This window comes from Panulirus ornatus, chromosome 18 (genome assembly GCF_036320965.1).
Source record: "Panulirus ornatus isolate Po-2019 chromosome 18, ASM3632096v1, whole genome shotgun sequence".
Classification (NCBI taxonomy): domain Eukaryota; kingdom Metazoa; phylum Arthropoda; class Malacostraca; order Decapoda; family Palinuridae; genus Panulirus; species Panulirus ornatus.
The window spans coordinates 28,199,449-28,221,078 of NC_092241.1; the positions used below are offsets into that span (position 1 = coordinate 28,199,449).

Here is a 21,630-nt window from a genome sequence, read left to right on the forward strand (position 1 = left end):
TTAATGATTGCGGTAGCTCTCGGTCATATACTCGACTCTAAATGTATATCGCAGGTGAACACCTATTCTTAAGGAGTGAGTGAGACGTGGTAGACAAGCTGGTGAAGACAGTGGCAGCAGCGAACGGGCGGCGGAGCGGAGACAGAAGCGGTGCGTCTGGCGTGGGGGCCGCGTCGCGGGCTACTGTCTCTAATGCTGGAGTAAGCCGAGCTACGGCGCGGGGGGCGGAGGGAGCCGTGCTGACGTCATACTACTAGTCCAGGTGTGGCGGGAGGGGCAGACTGCGGAAGGGAGGGGTGGCGGGCTTGATGTGGGGGGAGAGAGGGTGATGTGGTGGGGGTGCTACAATGATACCTACTCCCTCACGTCATCACCGGGACATTAAACAGTCTACATCAGGGCTGCTGCTGCAACTACCACCATCCCGTACAAATACGTTGTGTACATACATAACCCAACAACGGATTTTATTAGAGTCTGGTGCACTTCCAGACATAGACGACTGGAGAATCGTAAAAATAAAAGAGAAAAAAAATGCAAAGGTATAAATAGCCATGATCATCTGCTGAAGCCACCCTGGCAATGTTGAGTGTTAGGGGGGATTATCTGGCAAGCGTGACGGGGGGGAAAAAGGGGCGGGTTTCGGGGGAGCAGATATGGGAGGGACAGCAGAGCGGGGGGCGGTACGAACGAGACGAAGGGGGCGGGTCATGCAGCGATCTCCAAAGCGGCTGTGAGGGACCGCTTTCTTCACACAGTTCAGTGGCAGCCGCTCGATCGGCCAGTCGCGCGTTACGGTTGCTCTTGCAGCCTCACCAGACCGAGCCTGTCCGTGTCCCAGTGCCTCACTCACTGCTCGCTAAGTAACTTGCTGGCGAAACCCGACCTCTGAGGAAAAATCGTCCGTCTTTCGAAAGGAGGTATAGAAAACCTTGAGAACCTGATACGCTGATCTTTTACGAGTCATTTCATATACCGAGTATATATATAATAAATATATAGATCGGATCAATCATAAGTCTGGTGATAAGATTCTATGAGGTGTAAATCTGAGGCAAGTTAAGGATTGAAAATGAATGAGAGATGATCCAGACCGGGAGTGGCACTCGGTAAAGAGTCAGTAGTGTGAAGCAACACCAAGACGCTACTGTATACTCAACTCTGAAGTGGACTGGTAGACGTACCGTAAGATCCTGCATGTCTAGCAGCTCACCAGTGAGCAAAGTGACTACGTCTTCTCACTAAGATCTCAGGAAGCATTTTGCAGTCTGTCAAGGAAAACTAGAACTGCAAAGTACAGTTTCTCGTGAGAAGATCTTGTGTTGTTCGTTGTTACCCTTTCCGTATTCGAGAGCACGTCTCCTCACTTCTGGCCAAGCCTATGTTGTCTGTGAATCCCTGCCAACGATATCTTGTACCTGGTATCATCCGATGAGAGAATAACCCGTCAGACCCAGTGAGGATGGTGATTTCAACGTGACTCTAAAAGGTGAGCTCATCTGAACATCTCGCACACGAGATTATAACACTGCAGATTATGTGAAGTCATGCATGACATTCGTTTGATTCACCTTACAGTATTACTCATTAATGAAATCTAACTTACGGTAGTTTAACCTGACTTGACGCTGTGAGGTAGAACATTGAACCTCTGAGCAATTACTTTACAGCAGCTGATTTTAGATTCATGATAACAGCAGTTTTTCACTAGATACTGATCATGCAGCCTAACACAGAATTTCAGTGTTTATTTATCATAGCTTTTTATACACCACACAGTAAGAAAAATGCGAGACTTTACATATACACTGGTGGACAATATTGCCTTCATCCTTCCATAATAGCCAAATCAGGTCATAACGCTTAGAAACCAGTTTTCGATCTATAAAACTATAAATCTGAAAAACATGTCAACAGCTTAACATCAACATCAAAAAGAAATGTCCTTTCTCAATGAAGTTACTTTTCAAAGTGAGAGTCATCATAAAGCTCTGATAAATGAGCAATCTTTAAGATGAATCATTTATGGCCTGAAAGTACTCGCTATATTACAGGCTAATATTTTCCCGATTCTGTACTACCGGACGTGTGTATCTGCAATCCGCTGGTGCAAGAAATGATATGGAACCAAAACTAAGCATTCTTACAGGTGAACAAGTGACAAGTATTAAGATGTGTGAAAGAGAAAGAAACTTTAACTCCCACTGGGAAATGAGCCGAATCAAAGAACCCATCCTTAACGTATACTGCTACAGACCTATCCTGAGGGTGGCCACAAGGGAAGTGGTAACTGCGAGGGTAAATTAGCTTCAGGTGGACCCAGCACCTGGTCGCTGGTCACTTCCTACCCTGGAGGACAGCTGAGCAGGGAAGGGATATGGTACGGGGACATACATGTAATAAACTCTACGGGTATTGTTCTGCTGTCTATAGCTCTTTCGCAGGGGGTTCCCAACCTAATTGTTCTTCTATACCCCTTGGGCATTATGACAGGTTCTCATGTAACCCTGAAAATTAAGGATAATAATCTGATAGAATCATATTGGTTTTATATTATTTCATTATGAAATCTGTAAGAAACTATATAAGGATTTTATACTGATTTGTAACGAGGATGTTCTGCATTGCTTGTATTCTACATTACTCATGGTGTACACTGTACAGCAGTGTACACCATGGTTATACTCTCAGACTCCTATGTATGTACCCCTTAAGAAGTGCAAGCGTACCCCAGGTTGGAATCCCCCTGATCGATCGCATTCGTTCAGAGTTTTGATGTTACACTGTTCATGATTGAGTGAACATGGACTTAAGTGTTCTCCAGCAATCATTATTAAATCTGAAGTGTATGTACGAGTTCCTTATATACCTAGGTACAAATAGATTTAATATGGATGATCTAATACAATACGAGTAACATGGTATTTTTAAACAGTGCTGTTCTAATGATTATCACAAACTATCGACATGATTAGTTGATAAAAGGAACAGCTATAGTTTAGATGATTTCATAACTCTAAAGCTAACACATAAGACTTATATCATAATTGCAGATATGATGATCGAAATTCAACTTTTCCTCATATCTTACATTTGTTGTGTGAGTTTTTCCACCGTGATACAGTCATTACAGATTTCGTCATGCGAAAAAAAACCGAGAATTTCACCGATACTTTCTGTCACAAATGGCAGTGTCAGCCTTCAGTCTGGTTAATGGCATAACGAAGAATTTCAAGCAATCGCTTCCTTCACCCCACAGCTCCTGGTACAGTTACTGCCATAGTGATAACTGTATCTTCCTTGTGATGGTGACATCAAGCATATTACAGTGACAACTATCATGTCACACCATCGTCCTATTATGACAAAGGGTTCGTTAAATGCGATCTGGTCTGACCGAGCCTCCAAATGTATTCTATTTTGGTGACGTGGTAATAACCTATGGAACACGTGCCCATAATTATAGCTATAATCAGTCGAGTGTAGTGCGTCGCTGTACATCTGCCGCATCCAGTGGTTCAAAGCTGCACCCTCGTACTCTACCTTCATGCCAAGTCTTCCTCTTTCACGATATTTGTATCCTATTTGCCCTAATGATTACCAATCATGTATATATGTATACTTCGATCATCCTAACGATTGGTGCGCTGTTCATGCGTTCTTGTCGGTCATGTGAAGGGTCGTAGCTAGACAAGACCTGAGAAGGTCAGTGACAATAGTGAGCCTGGTAACCGCGGGTTGGAGACGGTATCACCTGCCCACCACTCAGTCTGCCTCAGTTACCCGGCGCACGCTCCGTCGACCTGAGTCAATAGGAAAGCTGCATAAGGGAGCGGAGTGTTGTCGATGTGGCCTGGCTTACCTCGGTGGGATTATTCACGTTTCGTATTATGATATCTTCGTTCAGTAAGAGTCAAGTGTACGTATTATGGAGTGAATTACTTAAAACTTGTCTCCTTTTTCCATTTGGAATATAGCATCAAATGATAACCGTTTCATGGTTTCTAAATGTGTAGGTGTTATATATAATTATGTATATCATTTTCGGGTAAGAATTCGATTACAATAAACGATATAGAGAGACCTGTTATTTGAAAGTTAGGATAAGTGAAACTATAGTATACCTTTTTCAAAATCAAAGCACAGACAAGTGGATATTCCAGGAATAGAGAAGCAATTTCTTACATACTAACGAATATATTCTAATCTTCAATGCTGACTCAACCGAACCTGATAAGTCCCAGAGGAGTGTAGTAAATCTGGCACGAAATTAGTAAGCTCTACCTTTAATATGGACATTCATAAGTTGGGTTATCTTATGGCTGTATGGATATGACCTTTCATTCAGCACCACTGCAACAGTTTCCATGACGTTTCTAAACAATCTAGTTACCTACTGCCTGAGTTCTCTTGGTTAATCCTATTTCTAACCGTACAAGGTTATAAGCTTCTCCCGTAATAGCAACAGCTAAAGAATCATCTAATATTAGCGTGAAGCTCATCCCAGGCACGCCAGCATCCTATAAGGCAAGGGCCAACATCTTGGACTGATATAGACGATTCCTTACAGCAAACCTACTTAAGGAGGATAAACTTACAAAAAAGGAGCATAAAACAAAGCATAGATGTTTGGCATTTGGATACGAAGGCAAAAGAATGATACGATAGCCGAAGTATGTCATGAGGAAGTAGAATACGTAATGATGAAACTTGGTAAGACACAGAGAGAAAAAGTTTACAAGATGCTAACAGCATTATGTCAATGATGCCTCTGAAGAAAGACCAATGCATATAAGTATAAAGAAAATAACTGCTTACGTCGAATGCTTCTGTCACAAGCAAAAGTCCACATCATGATAAGGGTTTAGAAAGACGAATATGTTTGAAAGAAATAGGCAAAAATGAGAAGAAATAGAGGATTGTAGGTGTTTTGGAGGTGGTAAATGTACACCTTTAAAAATGGGGTTGATCGTGGAAGTTACGAAAACCACGAGACGGCGAAGTTCCAAAGTCATGTGTGTGTGTGTGTGTGTGTGTGTGTGTGTGTGTGTGTGTGTGTGTGCATGTGTGTGTGTGTGTGTGTGTGTGTGGTGTACGTGTGTGTATCATTCAGTTTCTTTCGGAGTTTGAAGAGAGATAGTGTGGAAACGCCCACATAAGTCTTGACAGACACAAAGCTGGTGCACTATCTATCCTTCGCTACGAGGATACGTTGCACCACATCACCGTCATCTGAATTTCGTCTTCGTTGCTCACTTTTGCAGTGTCCCTGAGAAAGACTTCTCATTACATATGAAAATGTCGTAACCGGAAATCGCATAATTAAATGGGAATATGTTACCACAGCATGCTATCAAGTATATTATCACGGTATAACATTTAGTATGTCATCACAGTATACCATTCATTATATCACAGCATACCATTTAGTATGTGATCCCAACATGCTATTAAGCACACCAGTTAGTATATCATCACAGCATACCATTTAGTATGTTATCACAGCATGCCATTTAGTAATATCATCACAGCATACCATTTAGTATGTTATCACAGCATACCAGTTTGTATATCACAACAACTGATAATGGTCAATTCTCTTAGAAGAGACTAATGTCTAGGAGAGCAGAACAACAGTGAGAGATCATCTTATGCGGGAGAAGCTGGGGAAAATATACAAGTGTTCATAACTTGCTGTTGCCGCTGGCCCAGTCCTGCTGGATGTACCCCTCTCTCTCTCTCTCTCTCTCTCTCTCTCTCTCTCTCTCTCTCTCTCTCTCTCTCTCTCTCTCTCTCCAGCTCTCTCTCGTTCATCACAGTAGCTCAGTCACCTCCAGTTGCCTCCCGTCCATACATGTTCTGTCTTCCCTAATCCGTTTTATAGTGAGCTTCATCTTCTCTGTTGTGTCTTCTTTATTGACCCAAGTCCCATTGTTCTCTTTCCTTTCTTAGCAAACTCTTCTCCTTCATTTCTGTTCCATCAAAGTAAGTCCTGGCTTCACCGGATCTAACCCATTATGTCCTTTTAATCTGTTCTTTCCCAGATGCACCTGTCTTCCGTCCTGTTTACGGAGTGTTCTCTCCTGCCAAACTGTCCTCTGCAACTCCATTCTGTTACCTTCTGGGCTTCTAAGCACTACCTCATCCTCGCCTTTCTATGTGCTTATGGCATTCCCACTCCACCCTAGCCCTGCTCTCTTCCCACCAATTCCACACTGACCCCTGCGACATCCCAGGCACTCGCATACCCGTTAGCCCATAGTTACTATCATCTATTCATACTCACTGAAATTCTCACTACATTCAATCCTGCGGACCTAATTACGTCTCACCGATCCTCACCACATCTTACGCTATCTACTCTCCCACCCATCCGCACACACAGCCTCATTCTCTTGTAGGCAATTTCATACCACTGCATATGTTTCATTCCACCTCAAACCGCCAGATTAGACCCTCGTCTTAAGTACATCCTTCCGATGTCCAAGACTTCGGTGCATTTCATTTGCCTTACAATTACCTGCTTCACTTTGCACGTTATGTTCAGTCCAACTCCAATACAGATGTTAGTAACTAAAGGAAGCCAAGCCAGCAGGTACCAGCTTATCACCAATCTCTACTCCCCGAATTTGGTTATGACGCTGTTGAGCCCCTTCATTAAACCCCCCCACACAATCCCCTATCACTACCTTTCTCCGCTTCCCCACACAGCCCAATGTGTTCGTGACCAAGCCAGATAAGAGAGGATGGGCCATCCTGAACTACTTGGCCCACACCCGCTCCCCAACATCCACTTAAAGAGGAGGGCGGATTGAGCCTCGGGGGGTCTACTGGTAGTGCTGCTGTTAATGATGACCCACTTGAGTGCTGCGGTGACTGGATAATTTCCTCTGACCATTCGTGCATTTGATGTGCTTTGAATAATCAATGAATATAGTCGACAAACTATAGACAATGATAAGACCAAGCTCTCAGTTGGAGAGGAGGTATACAACCCCGAACACGCAGTCACATAAGAGACCCCCATCCGCAGTTTCTCTGCTGTTTGGACTAATATCGAAACCTACACAAGTAAAAAACTCGCCATTTAACACACACACACACACACACACACACACACACACACACACACACTCATAAACATAGTTATTACCAGGTAATCACCCTAGCAACGGGCCAAACCACGTAAGCGTTCTGGTAACTGGTGCTGCTCACATAAATAACGTGTACATGTTAATCTACAATGAAATAAAGCTTTTAGGGAACGATTCACAGACTGTCGTAATACCTCCCGCAGAGGATGGGTAAGAGAAGAAGGAAGCCCTAGATAAAATAGGACAGTAAGGATTAGACAAGATGGGATGCAAGGAGGATGAAGGAGGATAGGATTTGAGGATGGAAGAGAGATGGAGGAAAGGAGGATAAAGTGAGGAAGGATGGTGGGTGTTGAGGAAGAGAGGCTTGAAGGGAAGGAATTGTCAGGATGGTAAGTAAGGAAAAGATGACCTGAGAAAAGGTGACATTATGCATCAGCAGGTCCTACTTATCCTTTGGTTGATCGAACATCTACCTCGGGTTTGATGACTATTTTCCAAAGAGCTTCATTCCACCAAGTTCTAATAAGATTCCAGAATGGGTGGAAAGAGCAAGAGGACATGAAACAGATGTAACCTTCCCTTCATCATTGTCACATACTTTCACAGAATATTTTTTTTCTACAGTGTTAATCATAAAGCGACGCGCTCATACCGCGAATTTTTGGTCATATTCAGAAGAACGCAAGAGGAACATCTCCTCCTTAGTGTTGTGAAAGCGCTGGGTCCCATGATAAGTGCCATAAGTAACTACACGTTACTTTACACTACTTCCCATGCCTTTACCAACACATCATTTGTTACTATCGTGCACGCGTTCGACCCCAAGATTAGCCGTCTTTAGCATAAATGACAACGACGCTTGACTAAATGCCTCGCTGCTTCTAACCTATTACCAAGACTTCTAAACGTCCGGTATATGCCTGAGCTAATTCTGCATCACTGAAAAAAAATCATTGTTATGACTCGTTATTTATTGCTAGGGATCATAGTCTGCCCACATAATAATACCAAGGTGTTCCATAAAATATGTTTGACAACTTTTAGCTGATGTTTTAACATATCCTTGAGCTAACGCTCAGAGGGCAGTATCATTGAAGGATTCAGAGGTGGATATTAATATAAATCTATTCCTGCGGCTGATATCAGAGATATGAATACCACAGATGTGCATTTGTATAAAAGCGGTATTGATCAATACTGTGTATATAGAAAGACCTCATATAGTCCTAACCTCCCAAAGGACCCACACTATAGCAGCACGAACCTGCAAGGTAAATGACCCAGTAAAACTAAAAGTATTATCAAGCTTAAACCATTCACCACACACACACACACACACACACATATATATATATATATATATATATATATATATATATATATATATATATATATATATATATATATATATATTATCCCTGGGGATAGGGGAGAAAGAATACTTCCCACGTATTCCCTGCGTGTCGTAGAAGGCGACTAAAAGGGGAGGGAGCGGGGGGCTGGAAATCCTCCCCTCTCGTTTTTTTTTAATTTTCCAAAAGAAGGAACAGAGAATTGGGCCAGGTGAGGGTGTTCCCTCAAAGGCCCAGTCCTCTGTTCTTAACGCTACCTCGCTAATGCGGGAAATGGCGAATAGTTTGAAAGAAAAGAAAATATATATATATATATATATATATATATATATATATATATATATATATATATATATATATATATATATATATATATACATATATATATATATATATATATATATATATATATGTATATATATATATATATATATATATATATATATATACCTTAGTATGTTAGAAACAACAAAGTGACAATTACTAACACCTCTACACCTGGACAAATAATGGTACACCCTGATCGATTCATGAGTTACAGACGAACGTACAAAGGGGCGGAAACGTCTCCCTCTCCCACAATCAACCATTTCCTCCACCACTCCCTCGTTATTATCCTCATCTTCCCCCTCTCCTCCATCGCAGTCCCCCTGCTTCCATCCACCAGCTCAGGGGCCGATAGCTGGATCGTTGCCAGGAGAGTACGATTTATTTTGCTGTAAATAAGAATAAACTTGCAAGTCTCCTCAGTGGAGGAGGACATCGAATGGGTATCTTACACGTGTGGGATCTTCGTTTCCAACAGTCTGGGATACGTGAGGCAACTTTTAACAGTCATAAGCGGACTACAATATACCCCGTCTCTGAATACCTGTCAGAGGAAAATCTACATCCAGTAACACGATTCTAACTCAATGAAACGATTTGATAATCTCGTATGAAGGCGATGCAATGCAAACGAGTGAGAATCCTGGATTATACGATGTAATCTTTTTTTTTGCCTCGGGAATATGAACACTTACAATCCTGCCTCATACTAGATTAGTTTGTAAATGCATAAAGAAGTTCCTCTTCACTATGCAACTCCAGAACATGTGTTTCCATGGTTGAATGACCTGACAGGTGGCAAGAAACCTGAGCGTTATGTCTGAAATACTTTTGAGATACTTATGGAATCAATCCTCAATAAATCAACGTTGAATCGCAGCTCAGTTCATCCCGTTCATCCCTCTACTTCCTCACAGAGTAGGCGGCCAAGCGTTCGAGAGGAAACCAATGACCTTATAACCTCAGTCTCTACAAAAGATATTCAAGAAGGTAAACGATTCCTTTAGCCACGTAACAGCGTACGGTTTCCCATGGAAATGTCTGTTGCTCTGATTTTGACGTTGTAGATAAACAAGCATGCAGATAATGTAGTTAACTGATAATAGACAAATATTCTAAAGAAAGAATGCAGCTTTTATGGACATAAGTCTATCATTCGTGATTCTTACCACAGCCTGGTAGATTAGGGACGGACATAAGAACACATGACGAATGAAAGAGATTCACGCATTTAGTTCGAGTGGAAAATCCTCCATTTGTTGTGCTTTGCAAATAGACTGGTGAATTTGGTCGTGTATATCTAGGTTATCGAAATGCTTAGTTAGGATATACCTAGCGGCCTTTCTTGCTCTCACGACATAGTATTAGTCTCATTTGCACACCTTCAGTCTCTGTCTGCTATAAATAATGTACCGAAACCAGAGTCTACCATCCACAGCCAAGTTTAAAAGATTACTTCATGGTTTGTTTACCTTGACCCACCCCTTCGTACGGTCTCACTCGACAGTTCGCTTTCCCCTTCTACCCCATATACCACATTGTTCCGAGTCTTTCTGGCCTACTGACGCCTTTCGTCATTCTAAATGCCTAGGTCCCCATACCCCAAAGCCTCCTACGCTCCATCATTCAGTCTCCTCCCTTCCCCGCCCTTACTCCTTACACTCCCGACACGTGTGTCCTCCTTGTGTGTCTCTCTTCATTCATCTTGTTCATATGACTGGGCTGTTTCAGCACACCCTGGTCAGTTTTCTCGGTAAGATTGCGCTCACTTCCTCATTATCTCTGACAACGCCGTTTCTCAAACGACAATCCCCCCCCCCTCATGCCATAAATCTTCTCAGATATTTCATTTCCAAGACATCCACCTTCTTCCTTTCCATTGCATTTTGAGGACCAAGACTCGCATCCTTATAGCACTGCTAGGACAAATACATCTTCATATACTTCCAATCATATCCTTATAAACAGGTCCCTTTCCTTCAACACGCTCATTAACGAACCCAAGATAATAAATTACTCTTCGTCAATGCGTTTCACTTCAACCCCCACGGCTCCATCCTTTTCCACGTCCCCTCTCAGGTACCCGAATCACTCACTTGCTCCAGATCCTCCCCACTTAAACTCACACTCACAACGTCACCTACTATTCCTCATAGCCTTACTTTTGTCCAAACTAGCGATCAGCCTTCTTCCTGTATGCACGCTCCCAATTCCTCACAGGCCTATAGAGTTTCTCTCTAGAGTCTGCTGCCAGAAATCAGAATTAGTGGCCCAAGTTCTCGCCACTTGTGTAATCGAACACGTCTCCTCAATTTCACTTCATTTTTATTTACCCGAGACTCAGTGCTTGTTAGATGCAGAGAGCTGGCACACCGCATAGACAATCGGCCAGGATCATCTCACATAAGCTACTACAATACACTGACAACCTGTCAGTGTAAGCTCGCCACCAGCTGGTGCGCTACACAGATAACTAGCTGGTAATCTACACTGAGGAGTCAGTACCTATCCACTACAAAATGGTGCATTACATTGAAAAACACTTGGCATCAGCCCACTGGCAGCTCTTCCACTACACTGACAATCAAGCAGCATCAGTCTCGCATCAGCTGATGTGTAATGACCAAATGCTCACTCACTCACATCGTCAGTCATGCCTTCATTGTATAGTTGGTTGGTTGGTTGGTTATATCTCATAACTGAAAGAGTTAAAGACGATTTTTGGTTTTAGGGAGCAAGACAAGATGGGCAACCATAAGATAACAAAAGAGGGTCATATGTATGTGTGTGTGTGTGTGTGTGTGTGTGTGTGTGTGTGTGTGTGCGTGTAAATTCGTAAGTTATTTGTTTATAATGTTATTCATATATATATATCAACATTGATATTTGTACTACGGAGGTACGTAAAATGGTTGTGGGAAAGCTGAAGCTGAAAGTAAAGTAAGGCAAGGGAGAAAGAAAATAAGGTCTCACTTTAATCTCTGGTATATGGGAAAGAAAAGAAGCGCTAAAGCGTATAAAACGATTTTGCGAACAATCATTGCTCCCACAGGTGATGTATGACTGTGAGATCCAAGCGTATATAGAGTAGGTCAGTATAGGTGAAAGATATGACCAGTACAGGGAAGCGATGGATAGATGCAGTGAGAGAACTGATTAAGGCTAGGGACATACCAGGTGATGATGTTGCAGAATTGGTTAGGATCGGATGTAGTATGAGTATATTGCATAGAAAATGATATAAATGAAAACCTTTGGTCTCGGCTGACGAAGTAACTTCATATGCAAAGTGAAAATGTGAAAAAAGAAAACGTGAAAAAAGAGTGGGAATCCATGTTTCACCTTGATACTCTGGGTTAGATGGTTGTGGGCGTTGTTGCTGGGGCTGTGTGTACTTAGTTCATCCATTTGATATAAGAATACAAACAGACAGACATACAGATAGACACACAGATAGATATATAGATAGATAGACAGATAGATCATAGATAGATAGATAGGTAGACAGATATATAGATAGATAGGTAGGTAGAAAGATAGATAAATAGATAGATAGATAAAAAAGAGAAATAAACAGATCCCTCATAGACACAAACGGTTTTTTTTATCAAGATTAGGAGTTACCGTTAACTGTGATTTATTGAACTTGCCAGGAAAAATGAATTAAACCTTCCATGAAATACCTGCTTTCCGTTCTTATATTTGAGCGACATTTCAATATACCTATACCGTATATTCTGTTTTCCAAAGGTTTCAGATAGTGAACACAATATATCTTCAACCGATCTCAAGCAAAACTTTAAATCAATAGTTGGCACAGTGGATACCGTTGCATCTACTGGGACATAAACGTAGTTGCTTGAACCTCATTAGCATTCGGAGACCTGCTGGCGATCAGCCAACAATCTTAGGAAACTGTATCTTCGTCAACTGGTTCCATCCGTCGAGCGAAGGGAACTATAATTTCCAAAACACCGTCGGCTTACGAGGGATTATTTTTTGTCATATTTCAGCGTGATGTTTGACAAAGCAAAAATCAGAGAGAAGGAAATGTTCGGATATCACCCCTCGCCAACGCTAAGAATTCGCAAGAATTTGCGAACATTACTTTTACGACGTAAGACCTGATCCCAGCCTGCTACTACTGATAGCGCATGAACGAGTTCACTCCGGAGTGTGACTGTTTATCTGATCGACTCGAACTGCGTTCTACTGGCTAAGGATTTGGAGTGCACTCTGGATGGTTCCAATCTTATTCGGCTGTGAAGAAATAAAATCGGATTATATTCACGTAAGATTTTACTTCTATATTCACGTAAAGGCTTTACTTCTACACGGTGTAAATGTCTGAACGAAGAAAATGCTATATATACTCACATAAACTGTGACTGAGTTCAAATTTGACTCGCAGTGATTGCCTTATTGAAAAAGATACATACAGGATGATAATTACCAATGGATTTCAATCGTGAAACGCTTATGGTCCGTCTCAGCTGTAAGCCACACACAGTCATTTACATAGACTTTGGAGCGTAACAGCCCTGAGAATCCATACAATCACCCTAATTGCTAATAAAGAATTCTGACTCAAATCACAACCCACAAAGCCTTACTCGGACGTACATTTGTGTGTCCATAATCATTATGATCCGCAGATCACTCACAGTATAAGACCGAGTCTACCTGATGTATTTGTATATGCTGCTCATGCTGAGAGGCTGACATGACCCTTGTTTCACCGTCTTGTGTCCAAATACTAATAATTCGTGAACTTGTAGATATCAGTCAGACCAGCTTTGGCGAAACTTAGTTCCAGGTATGGGAGAAAAGGTGAGGATCACTGAATATTATTACTGAGGACGGTATGGCATGGTGTCGTTATGTACTGGTCTGGTTGGATGGAAAGAAAGAGAAGCGTAGATCAAAAGTAAGGCCATTTATGTTATTGTAAACAATACAGCAGTCATATAACGCAAAAACCATGGTGTATGTCACTGCTCGAAACGAGACATAATATTTGGGGAGCATAATCCTGTTAGTGAAAATTTATTTTAGGAGAGATTAGGCTTTGATAATCAGCAATTCTTTTTTCTTAGTTTAGCTTGTTATGAAGGGAAAAAATAACCCATGCTTTGCGGGTTAAGTGTTGTCCATCATCTCACAGTTAGAACACATACCAATTTCGTTAGTGTACTCTAGTCCATTTGCAGTCAGACTTGCTTATTCGCGGATTCTCGCATTTTCGACCAATGTGAACTTACGAACAGTTTCACATAAGCATTTGATGTCATACCTAATGCTAGCTACATACTTGAAATTGTCTATCTAACGAGACAATGATTTTTGTCAAACTTAGCAAAATAAAGGAATCTTACGTGGATAGATTTATCAGAATTGTAGAAACATTTCAGAAATGTTGATACAAAGTCTATGAAACAAGGATGAGTACAAAACAGAATGAAACTTTTATCCCAACTCTTTGACACAATTAAAAAGATGAATCTATAGAATGAGAGAGTAAAGCATATGAAGAATCGAAATCCACTCACGCATTTTCATTTTCTGGGAACGTAATTCAAGAGCTTCTTATACCAGTGTTGTCATTTCTGTAATCACAAATGAAATAATTACAGTGGCTATTAATTATTCCCTACTCAATCTACATCATTTTCAACCATCATCTCAACTCAGTCTTCTAATTCTTCTTCTTACGTCAAGTTGTAGATTTCCTTTATTCCTCGTTACAGCATCTGCTAAACAAATCCTTTTGAAGAGTTTCGACGCAACGCACTGATGAGAAGTAACAGAACCTTCTTGTCTTTTATATCCTCCTCCTCCTCCTTCGCCGTGACGGTTAATTGAGCTGCCGAGCAGATCCTAGGGTCTCAGATGGACATATATTAAAGGAAATATATCGAAAATATATATCAGAGGAAACATGCCAACCTCACGAAGTGGAAGCCTCTAATGCTTGCTTCCTACCTGAAGACCTTCATTCTTTATGATGATGAATATCGAAACGGAGCACTGAAATTTATAGGGGGAACCCTTATCTTTTTTTTTCCCCCACATTTGAAAGAGAGTATTGCAGTTGTTATGTTTATAAAATCAGGTCCTTGGCTTTCGTGAGGACTCTATCATTCTTCATCACTTCCGCCCATTGGATCTAATCCTTCGTGTAATTTCACGAGATACCTTGAATGAAGAAGACAGATATGTCATCCCTTCAGTAAACTCTTTATATGCCACGAGTAAACTAATGGGATAGTCATTACTGTGATTACCAGCGTTGCCAGGAAGGTTACAAAACTGTCCTCGTTGGTCGGAACACAACCACAGGTCTGGCCACTATAGCTGCTGGCTCTAGTTGTGAAGGTATGTTTTCAATGGAGAATTTTTTACATACTCTGTCTCTCGTTTATATCATTCATCAAACTTTATACAGCTCAAGCATTACTGTGAAATGAAAGCACAATAGTACCGTAAGTAATTCTTTCGTACTATATGAGTTCTGAAATTTCGTAGCTAACAGACTTTTAAGTCATATTGCCACTTGATAATGACAAACATCATATGCCTTATTTCCATTTCTTGGTAAATCTCTTTAGTAATAAGAAATTCCATATTTATCCCGACACCAACCACCTCGCCTCATCATTGCTGTTCAAGGCCTCATAGGCCTCATATCAAGGCCTCAGTTCACCTACAGCGACAGACTACTGGGTCTTAACGAAGCTATTTGTGATTGTGGAAGAGAAGAGAAACTCATGGATTAGGGTGGTAAGGAAAAAGACAAACAGATTCTTTAAAAATGAAAAGCCTGAAAACTTTTCTTGTAGTTAGAGTTAGACGCAAATAATGTCAGTAGTAAATGAGAAGTGAAATATTTGATCAAGTTCATACTTAATAGTATTCAGGATGCTGCTTTAAACCATTCTGGTTCCATATGTTAATACTGCTACTGAAGTAATAGTACTTCGCCTCATTCGAGGGAAAACGTTTACCCACGAGGTCGTATCCATTAATACGAGTGAAATCACGTATTAATCCTTACTCACATATCTAATGCCTTCTCCTTACCTGGCACTATTTACTCATACATTTGCGCATTATTCCCTTCGGCAGTAGACACACCGCACCTCTGTAACGCCTCCTCCCATCATTTGGCGTGGACTATGCTCCCCCACACACACACCTATGAAGCCCTCACTGCAACTGAAGCAAGTGAAATTTCATACAGTTCTCAGAGTATCTCAGAATTCGTCCCTAAGAACAACTGATTTACAGCGACAGGAACATTTATACAGGTTATGTGTGGGATTGCTCGGGTCGGTAACACTTTACGACCACAGAGGTTACCAGTTATACAGTCTCTTAAGACACAAAGTACCCGGGCCTCGTCCTCCATCTCAAATCCTTTGATAATACCAGCTACGCCAAAGGTGAACGTGATTTGCAATGGAGATGAATGATTCATGGGAGTATTCGTGTGTGATAAGAGAGATTTATATATGTATGTTATTCGTCCTCAAAGATGGACACACACGTCTCACTTTCACCAAAGTGTGATCCGATCTGAGGGTGAGAATGCGTGTTCAATAACCCAATAGCCGTTATCAAGGTCTTAGGTTAAAAGGATCGTTAAGACGACGTGGCGCAACTCCATAGCATCCGGGATGATATAAAGGAATAACAAATCATAAAGTCCCACCTCTTCTGCATACGCTGATCTGTCTTTGAGGTGATCCATTGCTCATTTAAACAGCTTCTCTCTCTCTCTCTCTCTCTCTCTCTCTCTCTCTCTCTCTCTCTCTCTCTCTCTCTCTCTCTCTCTCTCCAAAGGTAAACAACAAGGTCTCACCCGACAGTATTGCAGGAAAAAAAAAAAACCTGTAGTTCGACAAAGACTGGGAAAAAGCAGGTGCCACAACACATGAATCATGCAAAATAATTATGAGAGAAACTCATGGCAACATTCCTCATAAGAAGTATCCCTAACCCTCTTTCCCATTCTCCAGCGTAAGAGGCGTCTTAATTTCTCAGCAATAGGGAGATAAAGGAGGTGAAATACAGGTTGAGGAGCAGGAATGGAGGTACTTAAGGTCAAGGACAGGTGGAGAGCGAGGGTAGACAACAGAGGCGAGGGAGACAACGACCATGAATGGAGCTACAAGAGGAGGAAGAGAGAAGAAAAGAGTGGGAAGTGGACGAGGCTGATGATAAGCGGTAAGGAGGAAGAGAACGACGAGTGGAGGTACTCCTACTCAGTCAGGAGGGGAAGAGATTAAGTGACTAATTGATTATGGTGAATAGAGGTATATGGGTCGGAAGGTAGACTGTGGGGAATCAGGATGCAGTAGTACTCTCGTTGGAAAGGAGAGGGTCGGGGTGAATTCATTGCAGATATTCAACGTATTACAAAGGGTAGGATGAGGAACAGTGATGAAGGGAGCTGAAGTAAAAGGTGAGAAGAGGAGTTGTAATGAATGAAGTACTGGAGGTGGAAAGTAGAAGTAGGGCAAGTTATGAACAGACGCCAGATACTAAGCTGAGAGCAAGCTCAATCTTCTGTATCTATATTCACCTCGTCAGACTGAATCTATCATATATTCCTCTCTCTCTCTCTCTCTCTCTCTCTCTCTCTCTCTCTCTCTCTCTCTCTCTCTCTCTATCTATCTATCTATCTATCTATCTATATATATATTTTTTTCTTTCATACTATTCGCCATTTCCCGCATTAGCGAGGTAGCGTTAAGAACAGAGGACTGGGCCTTTGAGGGAATATCCTCACCTGGCCCCCTTCTCTGTTCCTTCTTTTGGAAAATTTAAAACAAAAAAAAAACGAAAGGGGAGGATTTCTAGCCCCCCGCTCCCTTCCCTTTTAGTCGCCTTCTACGAAACGCAAGGAATACGTGGGAAGTATTCTTTCTCCCCTATGTATATATCTATATCTATATAGTTATTCATCTTTCAGTCATCTCACCTATACACATGTCAGCCTGTTTATGAATAGCGCATTACACAATATCTATGCATCTCTCCATCTGTCAGATGTAAATATGCATCTGCACACCTTACAATAAGCGAATACCAGTTCCCCCTTTTGGCCGAAGCTTGCCCTATATTTACTACCTCAAATTTGTCCCCGACAGAGATAACATTAGCCGTGTTCGACCATAATGGCAGACGATTTCGAAGATGTCATAGTCTGCCATCGATGTTTATTCACAGCAGATTCACAGCGAGACGTAATTGCAGTCCGGCGGTGTGGCGTCACTGCCGTCTATTTGTATGACGTCAGGAGTGACCATGATACACACACACACACACACACACACACACACACACACACAGAGCGGAAGGTTACTCAGGCTCTGGGGGAGGGAGGAGCCCGCACTACCTAGAAGAGCGACCGCAAAAATGTTGATGGTTGGACACGGTCATCGCTGAGTCACGGAATACGCACAGGTGTAAACACTGATGCCTGCACACCTATGTATCTTTGATCGTGTGTGTGTGTGTGTGTGTGTGTGTGTGTGTGTGTGTGTGTGTGTAGGTGCGTGTGTGTGTGTGTGCGTGTAGGTGCGTGTGTGTGTGTAGGTGTGTGTGTGTGTAGGTGTGTGTGTGTGTAGGTGTGTGTGTGTGTAGGTGTAGGTGTGTGTGTGTGTGTGTAGGTGCGTGTGTGTGTGTGTGTGTGTGTGTGTCTGATTATGTAAGAGTCTACATATTTGCTCTATATGTTTATAGGTAATTGTAGTGACTTATTTGTTATTACCCATTTGTGCGGTGCCGGGAGGGAGTTTTAAACGAGTCGGACTCCTTCCTTACCTTGAACATTTTCTATCATTAAACAACTTTTTATACGTATTCTTCCTGTCATCATATGTGTGTGTGTGTGTGTGTGTGTGTGTGTGTGTGTGTGTGTGTGTGTGTGTGTGTGTGTGTGTGTGTAGGTGCGTGTGTGTGTAGGTGCGTGTGTGCGTAGGTGTGTGTGTGTGTGTGTGTGTGTGTGTGTGTGTGTGTGTGTGTAGGTGCGTGTGTGTGTAGGTGTGTGTGTGTGTGTGTGTGTGTGTGTGTGTGTGTGTGTGTGTGTGTAGGTGCGTGTGTGTGTGTAGGTGCGTGTGTGTGTGGGTGCGTGTGTGTGTAGGTGTGTGTGTGTGTGTGTGTGTGTGTGTGTGTGTGTGTGTGTGTGTGTGTGTGTGTGTAGGTGCGTGTGTGTGTGTGTGTGTGTGTAGGTGCGTGTGTGTGTGTGTGTGTGTGTAGGTGCGTGTGTGTGTGTGTGTGTAGGTGCGTGTGTGTAGGTGCGTGTGTGTGTGTGTGTGTGTAGGTGCGTGTGTGTGTGTGTCTGTGTGGTGTACGTATTTGGTAAGCCTATTTGTCTTTTGATACCCTTGTCTACTCGCGTATATACGTGAATATTTGTGTGCATGCATAGTGTCTGGTTTTGCCTTTCTGTTTTCTCGTCTTGAAATAAGTCATTGATAATGTATTTTTCTCACCTACCTGAAAACTAATAAAGTAGATCATCAATCTCTCTTCTTACTATCTACTTTTAATCTCTCTATCTACTTTCAGTTCCATTTCTTTTCCTCTATATTCAGTTTCCCTTTTCTTCAGCTGATTCTCTGTGTACCCAAAGGCTAGGAAGGTGAAACCGTGATGCATATAAAGCATAAGTAACGACCCAGGCTGAACTCACGTGGAGGAGAGAACCTCGGTGAACTTTAGTCAAATATTGATTACGTTTCGCTGATTGGTAATTTCCTTTGCTGTATTGGAGAAACCTATCGGGCACGAAAGGCCAACACGCTCCCGTCAGTTCTGAATATCAATTCTGAATTATTTTTTTCTTCTTTTTCAGAGTTTGCGGAATATTCGAATATTTTAAATTCTGTATTTAGTAGTATGGCTGACTGGTGAATGTGTCAGCCACCGTTACTTTCCGAGCCGTAGGCAGGATCTGTGATCACAATCCTGCGTTAAAAAGGCAAGAAGTCAGGAGTCTGAGGTCGAGTGTCAGTTGAACCTTAGCGGACAGTGTGTCGTGTCCTCTTGTCAAGGCTGAGTTGTAAGGTGGCTCCTGGTGGGTTGTGCTGTACCCTCTGTACCCCTCGTCTTATGCTCAAGGGAATTAAAATGGACGTATATTTTCCTTGCAGGTGTTGGGTGTGCAAGTGCGAGGCGGACAGAGTTCTTGCGGTACTGCCGCCAACAGGACCCGTCTGTCCTCCTTGGAAACACCGTTGGGGTCATCTGCCTGGGTCACCGACGCCGTGGGTGAACCAACACTAGCACCAGTCGCTGGACTAGACTACTAGTGTATCAGTCTCTGGCTCTCTGACTGGCCCCCGCTCATCCATAGCTGCGTCTGGAGTGCCACGTGTGGAGGGCCCTCACCTCCGCCCTCACCCACTGTTGTTCCTGTTGTAACCGTGGCAGAAGAAGCGCTCTTCATGATTACCATGGATATTCCGCCTCCTCCCGCCCCCCACCAAGTGGTACACACGCACACTATCATGCAGCAGCCCAGCCCAGAGGACGACAAGAAAAAACGTAAGTATTCAGACCTCAGTCAACCACTTCACTGTTCATTACCCCTTCAATAATGTACGCTCTCTTACCACCTGGTTCTCTGATCATGTTGCATTCCAAAGGACCTTAAGTTAGATCATAACGTTACCAGATGGTTAAAGAAAGTTATTTTTGTATCAGAGAATCCCAAGACTAAGAGAGCTCAGCACAAAATGAAATTACCCAGAGAATCCACATAAAAGGTTTTTTTCCCTAGATTTCTTAATACATGAACCTCTCTTACTATGTGAATTTCTCTCTAATGAACTGGTTACTTTTCTCGCGTTGATTCTTAGGAGCTTGAGAATGTCCTTAATGAGAGCAAGATTTTTTTTATAAGACGTTCATCTAGCGTTATTCATTACATTTCAAAAGAGAATTTGAAAAAAAAAAAAAAAAACATGAACCAGCTTCTTTCCCTGAGCACCAGAGTACCCAAACCTGAGAGCAAGATAACATAACATTGCCACTGGCCTTCAAAGACTTTGTTATTTAGGCTACTCTTGTTGAGCAGGTCTCAGTGCCACATTGCGGCTGGCCACCTCTCACACTAATGTATCAGTCCTTGCCAGTGTGTGATGTATGGTACCGTACATCATTGTGAAACTGTTCCTGCCCAGATATGTACTTACATTCCGGCACTACTAACGCATTTAGTGATGATGGCTATAAGAATGGTCACTAGAGGTGGTCAAAAGAACTTTACGTTCGACTCTTTATAAAAACAATTTGTAGAAGATTCTAACCTCCTTTATGGCAAAGTAGCACTCCCAGTTTTACGATCCGCTCTTAACATATTTACCTGGGCAAAACATCTTGTATGTTATAATGTTAACTTTTGCAAAAACACATTCGGTTCTTCTCAACCTCAACCAAACATCCTAATGTTATTGTAATGAATCACATTATATATTAGAGCTATCAAGACCTTAATCATGACCCATCCCATGACTAGACAAAGTCATTACTGGATATCACTGGCAAGCAATTACAATAGCAATCTAGCCTTAAATTCTCAATTATCACATAACATTCTAAGCTTCTGTATGCTCCTCACATTTTACATTCCCTACTTTGTTCGTTACTCTTACAATATGAAAGAACTACATACATTCTCTAAAGGTAATGTTTCGTGTCTAATTAACATGTTATGGCCTATGGATATCCTAAGCTTGCATCTTTCTAAGAATTCTTCACTGTTGACTTCGTCAAAAAAATTTCAAAAACTTTAAAGTATTGATCAGGTCACTCCTCACACTATTCTCTTCAATGGTTGACAAATT

The 21,630-nt window shown here is 42.0% G+C and overlaps 1 protein-coding gene across 7 annotated transcripts in view; it reads left to right on the plus strand.

The window, feature by feature from the left end:
* The first annotated feature begins 775 nt into the window (after nt 1-775).
* The window catches only part of LOC139755016 (uncharacterized), a 118,402-nt gene continuing 97,547 nt past the window's right edge, over nt 776-21,630 (plus strand). For all 7 annotated transcript variants that reach the window (XM_071672929.1, XM_071672927.1, XM_071672933.1 and 4 more), the window contains exons 1-2: nt 776-1,489; nt 19,936-20,329. In XM_071672929.1, the coding sequence (XP_071529030.1) occupies nt 20,230-20,329 (100 nt within the window). In that variant the 5' untranslated portion in view covers nt 776-1,489; nt 19,936-20,229. The remainder of the gene's footprint in view (nt 1,490-19,935; nt 20,330-21,630) is intronic.